The 20,083-nt window shown below is 38.3% G+C and overlaps 2 protein-coding genes across 4 annotated transcripts in view; both read left to right on the top strand.

The window, feature by feature from the left end:
- The window catches only part of TMEM101 (transmembrane protein 101), a 51,428-nt gene extending 48,376 nt beyond the window's left edge, over positions 1-3,052 (top strand). Inside the window, exons 4-6 of one of the 3 annotated variants that reach the window (XM_074224268.1) lie at positions 1,495-1,682; positions 2,101-2,184; positions 2,743-3,052. In XM_074224268.1, coding sequence (XP_074080369.1) covers positions 1,495-1,682; positions 2,101-2,184; positions 2,743-2,800 — 330 coding nt within the window. In that variant the 3' untranslated portion in view covers positions 2,801-3,052. The remainder of the gene's footprint in view (positions 1-1,494; positions 1,683-2,100; positions 2,185-2,742) is intronic. The other 2 variants (XM_074224270.1, XM_074224271.1) reach the window with 2 other exon arrangements.
- PPY (pancreatic polypeptide) overlaps positions 1-14,819 on the top strand; it is a 50,957-nt gene extending 36,138 nt beyond the window's left edge. Inside the window, exons 2-4 of the mRNA XM_074224277.1 lie at positions 13,347-13,531; positions 14,129-14,214; positions 14,667-14,819. Coding sequence (XP_074080378.1) covers positions 13,347-13,531; positions 14,129-14,189 — 246 coding nt within the window. The 3' untranslated portion in view covers positions 14,190-14,214; positions 14,667-14,819. The remainder of the gene's footprint in view (positions 1-13,346; positions 13,532-14,128; positions 14,215-14,666) is intronic.
- The last annotated feature ends 5,264 nt before the right edge of the window (positions 14,820-20,083 follow it).

The raw sequence follows: 20,083 nt of genomic DNA, 5'->3' as shown, positions 1-20,083 counted from the left end.
AATAAATACTTGTTTCCTTTTGGAGAGCCTCCTTCAAGCACTTCCTCTTTTCCACATGATGTCATGAGGCCACCCTCAGTGTAAAGGGCTTCAGTGATGTCTCCCACCTCTCCTAGTCCCAACCCCAGAGAGTTCTATTCTTTCTCCTTTCCCTGGACTCCAGGGCACTCAATAAATGATGGAATGAGACCTTAGAAGCCTCCTAGGTTGGTCCCTTTTCCTCCTCTGACCCGGTGAAATCTTTCTGGGTAGGGAATTATTTCTGATCAGCTGAAAGTAAAGTCTAGATGGACACCTCTGGTGGGGGAGGCAGGTTTGGCAGGGATGGATGCATATCAGGGCCCTCACCCTCTAGATGCTAAAGCCTAACTACACCTGGGCCTTTCTTTGTTCACCTGAATGGAGCAGCTAGGATGAGAATAGGGGCTCCTCTCCAGAGGGATCTTTGTCCTTGTATCTGTCACTCTACCTTTCTCAGTGTTGGTGAAGAAGTCAGGTGACTGATCCTGTTAGATGGGGAGTGAGGGACCTCCTCCTCTCTTTATTACCCCCCTTTTTCCCCTCCCTCTCTCTTAATCACCCTCTCCTTTCCCCTCCCCTCTAATTTCCTAGACAGTAATATAAACCCCAGGAGGACAGAATCCAGGAGGGAGGCAGCTGGACCCAGCAAAGAGCTAAAACCCTTCACTGGCTCCATTCTTGCTTTATCTCCCTCTTGATCCCAAACTCCTATATTAATATAGTGAGTACTTAAAGAAGGCATAAATAAGGGAGGGTTTGGAGGTAGTGGCAGAGGTGGCCAAAGGAGACCACTATCTCCAAAGAAAATTGAGGGTGGGTGGCAAGGAACTAAGGGGGGGCACTTAGTCCTGAGAGATTAGGAGAGTAATGAGAGGGAGGGATCCAGGTCTAAGACTCCACTATTAGTCAGAGCCAAGAGGACGGAAGACCTTAATAGAGGACAGGGTATTCAGGGGATAGAATGGATCTAGATGATCCTATTGTAGCCCCTGAATCTGGGAGTCTTGCCATGTCTGGTCTGAGAGGGAAATGAAGATGTATCAGAGGCTGCCAAAGTTGTGGTAAGGTTGGCCAAAGAATGTCCTAGCCAATCTCTGACAGGTTATTTTCTCATAAGGTCCTCTCATTCCTTTTTATAACAAGGATTCTGTAGGGGGAGGGTAAGGAAGAGCCAGGGCAGTGATGGGGAGGTGGGCAGGTAAGTCAGCTGCTACACCCCACAATTGTCCCTGCTGTGATTGGGAAAACAGCGAAGAGGGGTATGTGTATTAAGGTGTCTGTTTCAATGACTCCACAAGTGTTTGTTGTTACCAGTATGACCTAGGACCAATTGGAGGGTTGGACTCTTATGATCCTAAAATCCTTTGACCTGTCCTGGAGGGGCGAGTGTCAGCGGGGGAATGGGGAAGGGAGTTGGGAAGGTGAGGGAGGAGATACGTGGTGGGGAGACTGAGTCAACATCTCCCTCTGCAGATGATGACTATTCGGAAGTCAAGAACGATCTCGACTGCAGCGCTTCTGGCTCTGCTGGTCAGCCTAGGGGCTCTGGTGGAGGGCTACCCCTCCAAGCCCAAGGCCCCGAGTGGGGACGCCTCCCCGGAGGAACTCAGTCGCTACTACGCTTCCCTTCGGCATTATCTCAATTTGGTCACCAGGCAGCGGTGAGGGTCCGAAGCTGTGTACCCGGGAGCGGTGTGTGTGTGTGTGTGTGTGTGTGTGTGTGTGTGTGTGTGTGTATGTGTATGTGTGTGTGTGTGTGTGTGTGTGTGTGTGTGTGTGTGTGTTACACTCCCACGGATGCAATCTATACCTTGCACGGTTGAGAGAACACTAAACGAATCGGACAGGATCCGGGAGGGACATACTTTGAGGCCCCCCCCCCCCCCAATATCTCCTCATTTTTGTCAACTCTCACCCATCACTGTCGGGTTCTTGGCCAACGATCGTCCCCCCAAATCACACCATCCAGGACAGCACCACCAAGACTCTCCCTGTGAAGAAAAGGACAAGGGAGGTGGGGGGTGGGGGAACAAGCTCTGAGCCCCTCCCATCATCTGTCTCTTTTTGCTCTGCCTCCAGGTATGGGAAGAGGGATATTATTGAAGCCGGGCTAGTTGAGAGTCTCTTTCCCGAGAGCAGCAGAAACCAGAAGGACAAGTCTGGGTGAATCCTCCCCCCATTCTATTTCCCCCTCCCCTCTCACCATTGGAAGTTTCTTGAAGGCAGGGACTTGTCCAGTTCTCTTTGGTGCTTAAACGCAGGACTATGCACAGGACAGACTTTTTGTAGATTTGGCGAAAACCTACTGCCCCCTTTCCCCGTTTTCCTCTGAAGGACTCTTTCAGGGTCTAGACAATTCATTCATCTATTTTAGGAGCAATCATTAAGTAACTGTATTGTGGAATGGTCTCGTCTAAGCAATAGAGATATGGTCCCTGACTTCTAGGAATTAGAAGGGTCAATCCCGTGCCTCCACCTCCTGAACCTTACCATTTTTCTTCATTTTTCCTTTCCCCAAGACTAGGATTCTGTATTTCTGCAGTGCTGGCTTCCCACACCTCCTAACCCCTCCCAGTCCCCCAGTCTTTTCTTTGACCAGTCTCAGATAATAATCAAAACTTTATCTCTGATCAGATCAACCCCCTATTTAGGAGTCTTCCCCTCCTTCTCAGGTCATACATCCAATCCTTAATTCTAGCTGGGAAATATCCTCCCTTTCAGTCCTCCCCTCCAGGTCAGAAGAGCCTCATGCCTGGTGAAAGTCCCATCTTCTCAGTGATCTCTTTTGCATACAGAGAACTTCCCTCATGCCAGGACATCCTGCTCTGCTGAGCCTCTCACCTTGCCACTCTTGGAGACAGCATCTGGGGGCTTCCAGTTTGGCGAGCTCTAAGTCCTGTACCTTTGGACCTGCAGAAGAGCTCTAGTTGACTGCTTCCTGGCTCCTTAATAAAAAGCAAGTTTCATGAAAACATTGTGTCTGTCTCCTTTTAGTGCTTGGCATTAGTCCTTGCCTGGTCCCCATGCTCCCCATGTTGGAGGAGATAAATGTCAGAGAAGCCTCACTAAAGCAGGTTGAAGCAGGTTGAGGGAGTGGGGACAGGGTTTCAGTGAGAGAAAATTGAGATTGCCCTCAGTCAGTCAGCTGATCAGTGATATTGAACTGACTCTTCAAGGGGAAAGGAGGAAGAAAAATTTGTGTAAAGGGGAGATAGATCTGTCTGGTATTATAAGAGCAGATACTGTAACTATTCCTGCCATCCTTCTTCCAAGCTCCCACTCTAATGGATACAAACATTATTTTTTTTTTTCCTTCTAAGAGTTCTCATAGTTTCACAGAGAAGCCATATACCCAGATCTCAGGGAATGAGAGATAAGGACACACTCAAGTAAACTAAAATTCTGGAAATCAAGGCTGGGGGAATGGGGAAGGGATTAAAGGTAGGACAAATGGAAATAGAGTTAGAGAACCTACCTGGAGGGAGGATGGAAGAGAGAAATTCTGAGTGCTTTAGCCCCTATGGGGAAGAGCTTTATGAAGACTTGGAGGGCATGGGGGATGGACAATAGAATGTCTAGTGAGAGAAACAGAATGAAAGGAGCTATGGAGTAAGAGCTATGGGACTAGGAGGAGGAGGAAAGGAAGTGGCAGTAGATTACGGGGAGCCGGGTGTGGGGGGAGAGGAAGATTTATTCAGTGAGCAATGTGAGCAAATAATGAAGTTCCCTCCTGCAGGAGGAATAATACACTTCACAGCTATTTTTAACTTAAATGATCCTGGGAGACTGTTAAAGTCCTCTTTGAGAATGAAGACAAACAAGAACAAGAATTGTTACCAAGAAGTGAATCACTTACAAACTCATCATCAGTATGAGATATTCAGCAACAGTTCTGAGGAGCATCTGCCCATTGCAACTAACCAGTAGGACCCATATACCATAAAATAGTTTCAAGAATGCCTCTTGCCCTGCATCACAGAACTACTTTCTTTCTTTGAATAAGGAGGAATTAGGAAAAGACCTGTGCTATAAGAAATAATGAACTGGTTGACTTTAGAAAAAAAGGAAAGATTTATATGAAATAATGAAAAATGAAATGAGCAGAATTAAGAGAACATTGTGCACAGTAACAATTGTACTGTTCTAAGAACAACTTTGAATAAGTTATTTTGAGATAATTACTCATATCAACTACAAAGGACCTATGAATAAAAATACTTTCCCATATCCAGAGAAAGAAATGATCAACAGAGGTATATATATAGTATGCTTTTATATAAATATACATTTTTGTGCCTAATTGTGGCCTTCTCTAGGGCAGGGTGGGGAAGGGAGGAAAAATGCATAGTAGACAACAAAGAAAACTTAGTTGGAAGCACAGAAAAGTAGGATAGCTTTGAAAAGGATACATAGTTTTAACAAAAAAAGTAAACACTGTGAAATGGAAATTCATTGTTTTATATTGAATCCTCTTTTTATAGTATGTTGTGAACATGGAAATATTTTCCTTTTTGTCTTTTTTTTGTATTTAATTCAAAATAAATAAATGTTTAAAAAAAATCCAAGAAAATGGAGGGATTAGTCTCTTAGAGTCCTTACCTCCCTGATATTCTAGTTAATGTTTCTTCCAGTCATAACATTTTAGGTTCTAAGATACCTTCCAGCTCATATTTTCTATGTTTTAAGGGTCCTTTCAATAAATTAAACAATCATGAACTCTTTATTAAACACTTCCCAGCACTGGACTAGGCAGTGAGGTTCAAAACTCAGTGGTCTGCATAATTCCTTCTATTAGGAAAGATTTGATATTCCTTTATATGGAAGGAGGAAAAAATGGGCATATATTTATATTTACCAAGTAAATATAAAGAGAATTAAGAGAAATAGAAAATTGTTTAATATGAGGTAGTTTGGGAGAAAGGCTACTAATAATTTGGGGATTAGTAGAGACTTCCACCATGGAAGAGTTGGGACTCCAGATGACCTTGAAGGATAGATAGAATTTGGCTTATAGGGTGGAGCAATGGATAGAACACAGGCACAGGAGTCAGGAGTATCTGAGTTCAAATCCGACCTCAGACACTTAATAATTACCTAGCCGTGTGGCCTTAGGCAAGCCACTTAACCCCATTGCCTTGCAAAAAATCTAAAAAAAAAAAAAAAGAATTTGGCTTAGACTGAAGAGAGGGAAAAGGTTGTTGGGGAGAGAAGGCAAAGGAAACGAGGTGAGAATGAGTGTGATGTACCTGATGTAAACAGTGAAGAAGCAGTCTAGCATTCAGAAAACCATCCCTGATGAGGGGCAAAGGAGTCCCCTTCAACTTCTAGGAAGGGACTAGAGTGCAAAGGGAGCCTTAAAAATCCAGAAAGAGTAGTCCATCTTTAGTCCTGTTGGTATCATTTCTCCTCTTGCATGGGAGGTCAGAACCCCCAACTCAGATCTCCTAATTCCTGGTTCAGGAATCTTTCTACTAAGTATTACTGAAGGAGTCTTGGAATCCTTGAACTTTAGAATGTTGGATTTGAAAGGAACCTTACAACAGAAAACAAAGATCTCTAAAACAATAGATTTTTATTACTGTTTTTTTATATTACCTTAGTTTTTCCCATTACTCTTCCTTCTTCCTCTCTGAGTCATCCAATTTAACAAGTGGTACCCTTTAAAGACAGGAAAAAAAAGAAGTAAAAAGTGGAAAAAAAAACAGCATGATTGATTAATACATCAAAAAAGTCTCAAAATACCTGCAATGTATCTTTTGAGGGATTACAACTCCACAAAGGGCTAAGTTGGAAGGGGGAAAGTAAGAATGTTTTCTCATATCTCTTGTTTTGAGTCCTGCTATAAGATAAAATTTCTTTTAAAAATTTTTAAAAATTTACTTTATTTAAATATAAATATATAGAAATTTAAATTTTAATTAAAATTAAATTTTAAAAAAGTTTATTTATTTCATTAAATAATTATCAATTATGTAAAAATATTTAACATTCATCAAAAATTTTTGAGTTTCACATTCTGAGAGTCTGTGGAGCATATTCTTTTTTAAAAAATTTATATATTTTATTTGTTTTCCAACTACATGTAATAGTGCTTTTAACAATCTTGTTTTTTGTAAGGTTTTGAGTTTCACAATTTTTCTCCCTCCCTCCCTCCCTGCCCTCTTGCCTGCCTGTGGAGCATATTCTTAGGCTTGGATAATGCTCTCTCATGTGGTGAGGCTTCCAGATCATTTCCAGATTCAGAGCCTATCAAAGACTCTGTAAAATGCTGGATGCTAGAAGAGTCTTTTTAGTCCTCTAAGTATGAAATGAATAATAATGGATAACATTTTAGTCTTGGAGTTTCAAAAATTTAGGTTTGAATTCAATATGTGACCCTGGGCTAGTTATTTTGTCTCACTCAGCCTTTGCCCATTGAACTACATAAAAGAAACATGCAAGAAAGAGTTTTTATAAAAAAAAAGAGAAAAATGGGGGAGACTCTTAATCAGTTGGAGAATGGCTCTTATTTTGACTCCTTCATTAATATTTATGTAAAATGAGACCTTTAAGCAGAGGAACTTTGTATAAACCTTTTTGATATTACTTCAATGTCTGTGGTACATTTTTAGCAAAATGTAGTTTCCTTGATTATCTCTTCTTTGTCTGAGATCATGATTCCTACTTCTGTCTTTTTTATTTCAACTGAAGCATAATAGATTCTGCTCCAGTCCTTTTTATTTAAATTTTGTATGTCTTTTTATTTCAAGTGTGTCTCTTGTAATAACATATTGTTAAATTGTTCTCACAGTTCATTCTGCCAAATGCTTCTCTTTTATAGGTGAGCTCATCTCAATCATATTTGCAGTTATACTTGTATGTATATTTCTGTCCATCCTATTTTCTGCTGTCTATCTTTTCTCTTTTTTTCATTTCACCTCAAAGTCTGTTTTGCTTCTGATCACTACCTCTCTTAATTTACCATCTTTTTAAATCATTTCCTCCAGCATTTTCTCTTATCCCCTTTCCCTTCCATTTCCTTATTGTATAAGATATATTTCTATAAACAACTGAATATATATATATATATCTATATATATATCTATATATCTATCTATCTATATATATATATATATATATATATATACTTACCTCTTTGAATACTTCTAATGAGGGTGAGGTTCAAGTATTAGCCTGTACCACCCCTCCCCCATTTTCCTCTTTTTTATAAAAACTCTTTCTTGACTGTTTCTTTTATGTAGGAAAAATTTCCTTACTCTACTTCTTCCTGCTGTCTTCTCCTAGTCCACTCCTCTTTCTCATTCTTTCATCTTTTTTTGGAGACCATTCCAATAAATTGATACACCAGTGCCCTATATCCATATAGGTTTCTCTTAATTGCTCTAATAATGATAAAATTCTTAGGAATTACACAAATGTAAACAGTTTTATCTTATTGAATCCCTTCTGATTTCTCTTTCATATTTGTCTTGTATTTGAATGACAAATTTTCTATGAATTCTGCTCTTTTCATCAAGAATGTTTGAAAGTCTTCTACTTCATTAAATATCCATCCCCCCCCCAAAAAAATTTTGCTGGGTAGATTATTTTTGGTTGTATTCCTACCTCTTTTGCCTTCTGGAATATCGTATTCTAAACCTCTGCTCCTTTAATGTGGAAGGTACTAAATCTTGTGTGATCCTGACTGTGGCTCCAGAATATTTGAATTGATTCTTTGCTTCTTGCAACATTTTCTCTTTGATCTGGGAGCTCTAGCTCTAGCAATAGTTATACTATTCCTGGGAGGTTTCATTTTTTTATCTCTTTCAAGAAGTGATTGGTAGATTCCTTTAGTTTCTTTTTTACTCTCTAGATTTTAGATATCAGGACAGTCTTCCTTAATAATTTTTTTGAAATATCATTTCTAGGTTCTTTTTTAAAATCCATGATTGATTGGTAGTTCAATAATTCTTGAAATGATCTGTTTTTCAGGTCATTTGTTTTTCTGATGAGATATTTCAGTTTCTTCTTTGACTTTTGGTATATCATAGAGTTATTGGTTTTTTCTTGTCCAATTCTAATTTTTAGAATTAGGGAATTATTTTCTTCAGTGAATTGTTTTTTGCATTTTGATTATATACCTGGACAATTCTGGTTCTTAAGGAGTTATTTTCTTCAATGAATTTTTGTGTCTCTTTTACTGTTAGTAGCTATTTTCTTCAATATTTTTTGCATCTCTTTTGCCTAGCTGTTTATTCTCTTTTCTAAATTTTCTTGCATCACTCATTTCTTTTCCTAATTTTTCTTCTTTCATTCTTATTTCTCTCTTTAACTCTTCCAGGAATTATTATTGAACTTGTGTTCAGTTAAATTTTTTCTTTTGATGCTTTGATTGTAGCTGCTTTTATGTGTGTCATCTTTTTTTAAAAGTCATTTTTTTTTTTTTGCTAAATTTTCTAGCCTTTTTCTTGATTTTTCAACTTTATTTAAAAGTTAGACTCTGTTTACCTGAAGGTGGGGAGATACTTTCCCATGCTTCATGTGTTTTTTATGTTGTTCTTTTCAGAGTCTGTTCTGGTAGTCTGTAAGTTTTTAGTGCTTTCAAGTTAGTGTTGTAATCTAAGGAGCAGTGTGATCCCTGTTGTTCTGATCTGCATTCTGGTCTTTACCTAAAAAAAGTTCCTTCCTCCTTGAAGCTATAGGCTAACTTATGTTTGGTTCTTTATTGTGACAGAGGTCCCCTACTCCCTTGTGACTGACCAGAAGTACTCCTCTCTACTCTGGAACTACAACTCATTAGAGGGCACTCAGTGCTAGCTTTATCCAGGGTCAGCAATAGATTCCCCATAATCTTTTTTTTTTTTTTTTTGCAAGGCAAATGGGGTTAAGTGGCTTGCCCAAGGCCACACAGCTAGGTAATTATTATTAAGTGTCTGAGACCAGATTTGAACCCAGGTATTCCTGACTCCAGGGCCAGTGCTTTATCCACTATGCCACCTAGCTGCCCCACCCCCATAATCTTTATGAATCATTGTCTGACTCTCTTACCATCTCTGGGTTGAGACCTCCCAGCACTTCTACTGTTGCTGACATGGGGTGTTTGCACTCTGGAAAAGTCTTCATCCTGGAATCACAAACATCTTCTGGAGGCTAGTTTTCCTAGGCTAAAAAAAAATCCACTCTGACCTTTTTTTGGCACTGTCATTTCAAAATCTGATACACACTTAAATGATGACACTAACATAAAAACAGCTCTAATAATAAAATAATAAAGCCTCAAAGAAAAATTTAACTGGACACAAGCCAAACAAAAATTCCTGGAAGAGTTAAAGAAAAGTAAGAGTTATAGAGGAAAAAATCAGAAATGAAATGAATGATGCAAAGAAATTATTTTAAAGTTGTATGGAGGGAATTTTTGAGAGTTTAGTTGTGTTGCTGCCTATAATCCACTATTCTAAGACCCAATCTCTCCAATTTATATTTTGTCACTTATATTCAGGAAAGCAATCTAAGACAGAAGCTGAAATAGAGTTTTAAGATACAATTTCAAGTTTATGTAGGCCAACATTTGCATTGGCTCATGTTTGAGCAGTTTGTCATTCTACTAGATTGGGTAGGGTACCTTTTCAATGAGAAGTCTGAAAAGTCCATAGGAGAATAATTCTTATATTAACTATTTTATAATATAAATTATATATCAAGTACTTAATATATAACATATAACTTAAATTATATATATAATATAAAGTATGAATAACAATAGTTAGATTTATATAAGTGCAGTAAGATTTGTAAAGTTCTTTGAAAAAGTATCTTAATTTATTCTCACAACAATTCTGAGATGCAGGTGTCATTTTATACTCTTTTTTCAGATGAGGAAATTGAGATAGACAGAAGAGATTTGCTCAGGGTCATACAGCTAGTTACTCAATATTTGAACTCAGATCTTCTTTACATCAGGTTGAGTGCCCTATCCATCTACCATAACCAGGTGTCATAGTGTATAGGGAGTCTCTGGACCTGGAGTAAGGAAGACTAAGTTCAAATATAACATTAGACACTTACTATGTGACACTGGACAAATTAGTTAACTTCTTCCTGCCTCAGTTTCTCTAACTATAAAACAAGGATGATGATAATAGTACTTCCCAGTTGTGAGGATTCAGTGGGATATCTGTAAAGAACTTAGCACAGTGTGTCACACATAGTGGGCTCTTAATAAATGCTTATTTTCTTCCCCTTCCCCACTTTGCCACCCAACTGGACCTAGAGGTTGGGGTCATTTTCTTCAAAAACAACTTTATATTGCCTCCAACCAGGTCTTTCCCTTTGAATAATGTCTTCTCTTTTGTCCTGAATCCCAGACATTTTTTTTTTTTTTAGGTTTTTGCAAGGCAAATGGGGTTAAGTGGCTTGCCCAAGGCCACACAGCTAGGTAATTATTAAGTGTCTGAGGCTGAATTTGAACTCAGGTACTCCTGACTCCAGGACCAGTGCTCTATATCCACTGTGCCACCTAGCTGCCCCCCAGACATTTTCTAAGGATTGACTCAAAACCTTATATGAGTCACTAATCTTTTCAACTGGGGCTCTGACCCTCACTTGGGACCCCTCCTTGTTCAAGCCCATACAGCTCCAGGTCTTTTTGCCTGTCTGCTTGTCTCTAGGCTTCAGGCTGACTTTGCTTGGGCAGTTAGCTTTGGGTTAGATCTCCCCTTAGTGGTAGACTTTGGATATTGCAGGACTTTGTGTTTCCAGGGACACAGGTAGGACCTGGAGTTCAGAAATTTTCATTCACTTCAGTTCCAGAAGCATGTATGAATTGTCTGTGCACAGTATTAGACACTGGGGATGCCCTCAAGGCATCTCTCTGGGAGGGTCTTCCTCTCTTTCTCTTCCAAATTCTCTTTTTGGTTTCTTGTTTTCTTCCCTTCTCCTTTCTCATTCCCTTAACCTGCCTCTCCCCTTTTTATACATAAAATATTTCTGCTCCCTTAAGGGTGAAGGGAATCAAAGAGTTCAATGGCTTCTGTTGGTGGCCCTAGAAATAGCCTATGTTTTTATGGTGACTCAGCAGTTGGAAATCTATAGTCATCCTGAGAGGGGCAGACTAGGGGACTCTTACTCTTCTCCCCAACCCCTGCACCTGAATCCTGTGACCTTTGACTATGAGAGGAAGCTGGGGGAGATGATGAACAGGGTCCTTGGATAGAGAAACAAATACCTTCTCAGGGGAAGACTGCTTCTTCAGGAGGCTGGCCAGGCTTGGGGGAATGGCCTGGAACCAGGAGAGGGTGGTCCCCTAGGTTCAGTTATTGTTACACAGTCTAAGGGCCCATCAGTTTTTCCTTTTATGGCTCTGTCCCTCCTCTTGGTGGTTATTGGAGAGGGGTAGGTTGGTGAAAGGAGAGGGATCATGAAGGTGAGGAGGCGGAGACTTTGGGGAGGCAGTCAGGGAGGAATATAAAAAGGGTAGATTGAGTTGTGGGGAAGACCCCATCTGATCTGAGGAAAGGTACCTTGTACTTCCTACAACAGCAGGTTAGCTCAATTGCCTGCACTCAGGGTAAGTAGGCATAAGGATGAAGAAACCCAGGGGTGATGGTTTTCTCCCTTGGGTTTAATAGACCACTTGGGTAGGGATGCTTTTGTGGGACTAGAAATGAGTATTGGAGGCTGAAATAGATGAAAGAAAATTGGAACTGTGGCAATGGTTCAAAGGCAGGACACAGGGATATTTGGATGTGAGAACCGGATTAAAGAGGACCTTCTATAGAGTGTAGTTCTAGATTGGGGGCTGAAGTTTTTCCCTTGGACCTTCAAGAAGCCCAGTTCTTGCACAAGCTGCCCTGTGTTATGTGATATACCTACCTTAAGGGCTCTGGGGGTGGTGGTGATTAGTGGTCAGTCTTTTGAAGAGAATATGTCCAGGTATGTTCATATATCTTTGAGTATATGTGAAGTGTGCCTATATATTGCAGAGAAATTCTGTATGTGTGTGTGCCTGTCTAACTGTGTATCACAAGGGATGGAAGCCAATATCAAGGTCAGACATCCATTTCCTCTTAAAAGCTTCCTACAGTTTCTCCTTCTTCAGGAAGTCCTCCCTGGAATGAGTCGATGTGGACCCATGTTCTCCCATCCCTGATTCTTCACTTTCTGGGTATCATTTAATCCACTTTCTTTTGCAGGATCTCTTACTGTTGGGTTGCCCACATGTCCATTATTCCTTACTTAACCCAGTGTTGGGGTTAGTCAGTCTGAAGCAGAGCTAAAACTAGGAAATCTGGTATTGAGAACAAACTCCATACAACAATCCTCAAATCAACTACAAGACTAATTCATTTGGGAGAGAATTAAACCTGTTAGGGATGCCAGGGAGGACAGCCTCCTGAAGAAGCACTTTTCCCCTGGGAATATATTTCTGTTTCTCTACCTAAAGACCAGCTCATTATCACCCCAGCTTCCTCTTATAGTTAAGGTCACTGGATTCAGGTGAAAGGGTTAGGTGCTGGGTAGAAAAATGAGATTCCAGTTCCAGGGTCACATTTCCAGGTCAAATTTCCAGAGAGACTGGTGCCTGAAAGATTGGTGAACAGGACCCCCCTGGGGTGAATCATCAGGTTGGGGGGAGCCTGCTACCTTGAAGCTTTCTATTTGAACAAATGATTCTTGCTGTTTAGGTAAGATTGCTACTAAGTATGATTATTTCTACTCTGTTTGCTCAAGGACTGATTATGAGTGCTCTTGGAGCTCTCTGGATTTCAGGGACCTGGATAAAGCCCTGATTGTCCCCCCCCCCCCAGTTATGGCTCTCCATTTGAGGCAGGGAGGGTCTGTGCATGTGTCCTTTGTAATGTACAATGCAGAACCTGGTCATGCACCAAGTACTTTGGAGAGTGAGTGAGGCTGGGTGGAAGTTGAGGGGAGGTGGGGAGATGTCAGAAGAGCTGGGCAACTGGAAGTTCTGCTATTCTCTATTTGGAATGACCATTGATCATTTAGTTGACTAGTGTTCTCTAGATACCCAGGCATCTGGAACATTCTTATATTTCTCTCTCTGTCTCTGTCTCTTTTTGTCTCTGTCTCTGTTTCTCTGTTTCTATTTCTCACCCTTGTCTCTTCTGTTCCTCTTTATTCCCTCCCTCTCATTGAATTCTCCCTTTCCTCTCCTTTCATTTCTCTTTTCTCTTTTCCCTTCTATTCATTTCTCCCTTATCCTGACATCGCATTCTCTTTCTGTCTCCTTTTCTCTCTTTCTTTCCTTATTTAAAATCTCCATTTCTCTTCTGCTTCCTCCCCTGGCCTTTTCTTTCAACTTTTCTTTCATGTTCTTTGTTCTTCAGATGGCTACCTCTCAATATTGGCTCTCTCTTCTGGTCTTTTCCTCCTGTGTGGCTCTCTGGTTGATGCCATGTGCTCAGGGGATTCCACAGGAGCCAGTGTACCCTGGTGATGATGCCACCCCAGAGCAGATGACTCTTTATGCTGCAGAGCTGCGAAGATATCTCAATAAGCTCACTCGGCCCAGGTGAGTGAGAATCAGTAGGATGGGTCAGGGCAGGGCTGGGGTCTGTGAGTCTGAAAAATGGCAAAGTGAGGTAATGAAGCCAGTAAGTTCCTCTTAGCCAGAAGATCTGAAAACAGAAGTTTTTTGTTCAGTACATTGCAGTCTATCTTAGATGGGAAATCTCTGAGGTCCTTTCCAAGTTGGCAGTTCTGGGAATATGCACAGCCTGCTCATCTATGTATGTGAGTGAATGTAAGCATGTGAGTCTGAACTAGTTTACTTAGCAGTGAGACCTTAAAGTTAATGTGAACAGATTTATCCAACTATAGTAAGAAAAAAATCCACAAATTCCCACCAACTCTGATCCTGGGACCAAATGACAGCCCTAACACATTTCTCTATTAGATATACAACTCAAACCTTACCCTTCTGTCCTAGGTAGGGATTAGTAATGTCATTCTCAGATTCAAAGGAGAGGTGGGGTCTATGTGTGTGTCTAGTGATTATATCTCTGAGGTTGTGGGACTATATGTTTGTATGTGTATGAGCGTGGCCTTGTTGAGTGGTGGGGGTGTGAACAGTTCTGGAGCCAGATCAATTTCCCTCCTTACTCTGCAGGTATGGGAAGAGGTCAGTGGGCCAGAGAATCTATCAGGATGGAGTGGATTTCTTGGAATAGATGGTTCTGCTGCAGTATTTCCCAGGTACCTAGTTCCCCTAAATCAGAACTTCTCTAGATGGCAGGGAGGAGGGTTGAATATGTTTCTGTGTCTGTCTGTATGCCCTTCAGAACTAGGGAAGTAAAAGGTATGGAGGAAGGAAGGAGACAATATCAAGTGCAACAGAACCCTCTGGCCCAGGATTAGGGTTCCTTGTAAAGAATATGGGCACATCGGGGGTGGCTAGGTGGCGCAGTGGATAGAGCACCGGCCCAGGAGTCAGGAGTACCTGAGTTCAAATCCGACCTCAGACACTTAGTAATTACCTAGCTGTGTGGCCTTGGGCAAGCCACTTAACCCCATTGCCTAGCAAAAACCTAAAAAAAAAAAAAGAATATGGGCACAGTCCCTGGGGATGCAGATAAGATGTGATGCTAACTGGGAGGGTCCTTGTCTTTCTCACTCACTACCCTGGTACCCTTTCTCTTTTCTTTCAGGACACCCAATCAACTGAAACTTCAGTGCTCCTGGCCTGTCCTCCTCTCCCCATTTCCAAAACTCTGTAGGCTGTTCTGGTTCTAATTCTTATGGGCTCTGTCAGAGGCTGAACCATAGAATTCCATCCTCAACCCTAACACAGGCAAAATAAAGCTGAGTCTAAATCATGGCCTCTTTGTCTCTCTATGGGTTTCTTTTTATAAATAGATTCCTTACAATTTAGATATTATCTGATTTGATCATGAGGTAGACAGAGCAGGTAGAATTCCTCATTTTACAGATAATTATACTGAGGCCTAACAATGGTTAGGATCCTTTCCCAAGGTTTGTCAATGAAAATGTAAGGATTAAAATCCACGTTTCCTTGGAGTCCTTGAAGGGCAGCTATAGAGTAATGGAAAGACTTGGATTATGGGGATATGGGGACATGAAGAAACAGGACTTCAGTAAAGCTCATGAGGTCTATTTTGGGGATATGCTACTGGAACAACTATGCTCCTGAATATACAGAAAACTCCCTCTGGAATCCATTGCTACCTTTCTCAGGTTCAATGTGATTGTGTAATTCATTGGACAAACCATAATCTCGTCTATTGTAAGAATAACTGATTTACACACAAAAATATAGTAATATAAATAATGCACATATACATGCACATACTTACATACAAACTATGCACCAATGTCATATAACCATAAAATATCCAAGATAAAAAAGACCTTTGAGTTAATTTAGTCACCTTTCAGGTGTTTTTTTTGCAGCTAGGTAGCTCAGTGAATCCCTGGAACTCTTAATTTGGAGGCAGGAAAACACGAGTTTCAAACCACCTCAGAAACTTAATAGATCCTAGACAAAGCAATTAATCTTTCTCAACCTTAACTTTCTCAACTGTAAAATGAAGATAATATTAACCCTACCTCCTAGATGAGTATGTGATGAAAGGATGAAATGGATGATATTTGTAAAGAACTTTTCAAAATCTAAAATGCTATATAAATGCTAGCTACCATTATTATTGTATAATGGGAGAAACTGAGGTTTTGAGAAAAGAAATGACTTGTTCAAGATCACACAGTAGTCAGTGACAGAGTTGGGACTAGAGCTCAGGTCTCCTGACTCCATGTCATTTTTTTTTCTACTATTCTATTTATTCTTTGTGTCTCTATCTCTTTCTCTCTGTCTGTCTGTCTGTCTGTCTGTCTGTCTCTCTCTCTCTCTCTCTCTCTCTCTCCCCACCTCTTCCTCCCCATGTTCCTTTCAAGTTATTTTCTTCTTCTAAAGCTAGGTATCTTCTTGACTGAAAAGGAATTATCTTCCTCAAAGCTTGATCTTCCTTCTAATATCTACTTGAAAAATCAATGAAGAGATGAACAAAACTAAAACCAATAGTAGAAACAAAACTTGTATTTTTTTTAGAAAAACAAAAGAAACCAATAAACCATTAGTTATTTTGATTGAAAAAATGAAAACTAAATTACCAATATTAACAATAAAAAAGGAACATTCACAGGAAATGAAAGAGAAGTAAAGATTATCATTAGAAACTATTTTGTCCAACTATATTCCACAAAAACAACTTAAATGAAAGAAATATTTACAAAAATATGAAATATCCAAAAACAAGAAATAGAAAATATAAAAAATTCAATGATCGAGGAAAATAATGAACAAGTTGATAGATGAACTTTCAAAGGGGAAAAAATTCCAGGATCATATGAATTCACAGGTGAATTCTAGCAAAAAATTGAAGAAAAATTAATTCCAATATTAGATAAACTGTTTACAGGACAAGCAAAAGAGAAAAATCTACTAAATTCCCACTGTGACACAAATATGGTCTTGATACATAAAACAGGTAGAATCAAATCAGGAAAAAATCCCAGAACTATAGATTCTTATTCCAAATGAACATAGACACAAAAATTTTAACTAAAATATTAACAAATAGACTCAAATAATATATCCAAAATATTATATACTAAGTCCAGGTTGGATTTATATTACTAAAATAGAATTGATTTATTATTAGGAAAACTATAGACTTTCCTCCCATATTAACAACAAAAGCACAGAATTATATTAAATACAGAAAAAATTTGTCAAAACATTTATCCTAAAAACTATAAAATATAAGCATAAGTGGACCTTTCCTTAAAATAATAAATAATATATATTTAAAACCAAGAGCTCTCATTTGATGCAATGGAGTTCAAGTAGAATGTTTTCTAATAAAATCAGGGATGAAACAAAATGTTCCCTGTTAGCAGTTCTAATTAACATAGTATTATTAATACTGGCAATAAGAGAAGAAAAAGAAATCGAGGGAATAAGCATGGGTTAAAAAATAAATAAGATTTTGCAGATGATATGATGGCATATGAAAAGAACCCCAAAGAGTCAATTAAACATTGAATGAAACAATTTAATCCTGCAAACTTTCAGGATATAAAATCAATACATAGAAATCCCCAGCATTCCTATATAATACTAATAAAGGTTGACAAGAAGAGATGGAAAGAGAAATCCCATCTAAAATTACTACAGAATGGAGTCTCTCTTTGCAGATACACACAAGAACTATCCAAATATGATTGCAAACCACCACAACAATAAAACTCCACTAGTAGATATTCTTGCAATGTTAAGAAAAAAATTGAGGAGGCTCCTAGCACAGCAGTTGGAATTTATGCAGTGAATTCAGGGCAAAATATAGTAAGAGTTATCCAGGATGAGCATATATGAGATCTGCATTGTTGAAAGGAATACCCATAATGAGGAGACTGATTTGAGTATTTCACTATGCAAAGAAGATGAAAATTATCGTAAAATAAAACTGAGTTGGTGTTTTCTCAATTTGTACTGTTAATGCTTTTTCTAAACAGCCTTATCATTAGTAATGTGTAAGTCTGGAAAGGGATTCTAACATAATTTCTCATTTTCATACCTTCATATTTTCTGGACAGTTCCTCATGACTGGTAAGGCTTTTCATAAGCAACAAAAACATGAAGAGTTCATTCTTTTAGAAATATGTGCATCACATTTATATAGCATTTTTTTGCAGTGAAAACTGTCAAACATACCTACAATCTCTAGGTAATGTTTTTCTAGGTTCTCTCATTAACCACTGACATTTCCTATGTTACGCTCTTCTTGTTGTACCCATGATTTTATTGAGATAGGAATGATGAGGTCTATAGCCTCAGCAAACTGGTAAGCAACTTTCTTTTTTTTATTTTTACAGTATTTTAAGATATTTATTTATTTTTCTGAAAATATGAAAAGATAATTTATTTATTATAGTTATTTAATGAATGCATTAGAAAAACACTTTTCTCACTCCCACTCTTCCCTCCCTCAACCTAATCACACTGTGAAAGAAAAATTAGAACAAAAAGGGAGAAACCACAAGAAAGAAAAAGCAAAAAACAAATGAAAAAAACTGAAAACAGTATGTTTTGATTTGCATTCAGATTCCATAGTTCTTTCTTTGGATGTGGATGGCATTTTCCTTCACAGAACTTTTAGAACTGTTTTTGATCATTGCAATGTAATGTAAAGTCTATCATAATTGATTATCACATAAAGTTGCTGATAAGATATACAATACTCTTCTAGTTCTGCTCACATTACTCAGCATCAGTTCATGTAAATCTTTTCAAATTTTTCTGAAATTTGCTTGCTCATTGTTTCTTATAAAACAATAATATTCCATTATATTTATATACCACAATTTGTTCGGTCATTCCCTAATTGATTTACATTCCCTCAATTTCCAATTCTGTGCTATGAATATTCTTTTACATGTGGATCCTTTTCCCTTTTCTGTGATCTCTTTGGGATACAGACCACGTAGTGCTATTGCTGGATCAATGGCTATGCAAAGTTTTACTGTCCTTTGGTCACAGTTCCAAATTGCTTTTCAGAATAATTGAATCAGTTCACAACTCCATCAACAGCATATTAGTGTCCCAGTTTCCCCACATTCACTCCAATTTTTATCATTTCCCTTTTCTGTCATATTAGTCAATCTGGTAGATGAGTGGTAGTACCTCAGAGTTGTTTAAATTTGCATTTACCTATTTAATAGTGACAAATCATTTTTTCATATTACTAGAGATAGCTTCAATTTCTTTATCTGAAAACTGCCTGTTTCCTTTGACCATTGGTCAATTGGGGAATGACTTGTATTCTTATAAATTTGACTCAGTTCTCTTATTTCAAAATGAGGCCTTTATCAGAAATGTTGGCTGTAAAATTGTTTCCCAGCTTTCTACTTTCCTTCTGATCTTGGTTGTATTGTTTTTGTGCAAAATCTTTTCAGTTTAAGGTAATTAAGGTAATTAAAATGATCCATTTTGCATTTCATATCTCTTATTTGTTTATAAATTTTTCTATTCTTCATAGATACAACAAGTAAATGGTTCCTTTCTTTTTTAATTGGCTTATGGTATCATCCTTTAGGTCTATCATGTTGCCATTTTGATCTTATCTTGGTATTAGTTGTGAGATGTCCTATGCCTAGTTTCTGTCATAGAATTTTCCAGTTTTATCAGCATTTTTTGTCAAGTAGTCAGTTCTTATTCCAGTCTTTGGGTTTATGAAAAAGTAAATTATTATAGTTATTCACTACTGTGTCTTGTGAACCTAACCTATTCTACTTATCCATGGCTCTATTTCTTAGCCAGTATCAAATAATTTTGTTAACTGCTACATTATAATATAGCTCTGGTATGGCTAGATCATCTTCCTTTGTATTTTTAATTTTTTTTTATTGATTTAAGGCAATGGGGTTAAGTGACTTGCCCAAGGTTACACAACTAGGCAATTATTAAGTGTCTGAGATTGGATTTGAACTCAGATCTTCCTGACTCAAGGGCCAGGGCTCTATTCACTGTGCCACTTAACTGCTCCTCTTTACATTTTTTTTAATGACCAGTTCCCTTGATATTTTTGATCTTTGTTCTGCCAGATAAATTTTATCATTTTTTTCTAGTTCTATAAAATAATTCTTTGGTATGTTAATTGGTATGTCATTGAATAAGTAGATTAATTTAGGTTAAATTGTCATTTCAATTAACTTGGCCTACTCATGAGCAATTGTTTAGATCTGAATTTATTTGTGTGAAAAGTGTTTTTAATTTTATTTGTATATTTCCTGCTTTTGTCTTGGCAGGTTAGCCTCCCATATATTTTATATCATCTGTAGTTATTTTAAATGGAACTTTTTTCTCTTTCTTGCTGTTGGGTTTTGTTGATAATATATAGAAATGCTTATGGTTTATGTGGGCATATTTTATAGCCTGCTACTTTGTTATAGTTGTTAATTGTTTCAAGTAGTATTTTAGTTGATTCTCTATAATTCTCTAAATATGCCATCATATCATCTGCAAAGAGTGAGAGTTTTATTTCTTCAA

Source organism: Macrotis lagotis, chromosome 2 (genome assembly GCF_037893015.1).
Source record: "Macrotis lagotis isolate mMagLag1 chromosome 2, bilby.v1.9.chrom.fasta, whole genome shotgun sequence".
NCBI lineage: Eukaryota > Metazoa > Chordata > Mammalia > Peramelemorphia > Peramelidae > Macrotis > Macrotis lagotis.
This window is presented reverse-complemented; position numbering and strand designations above follow the sequence as displayed.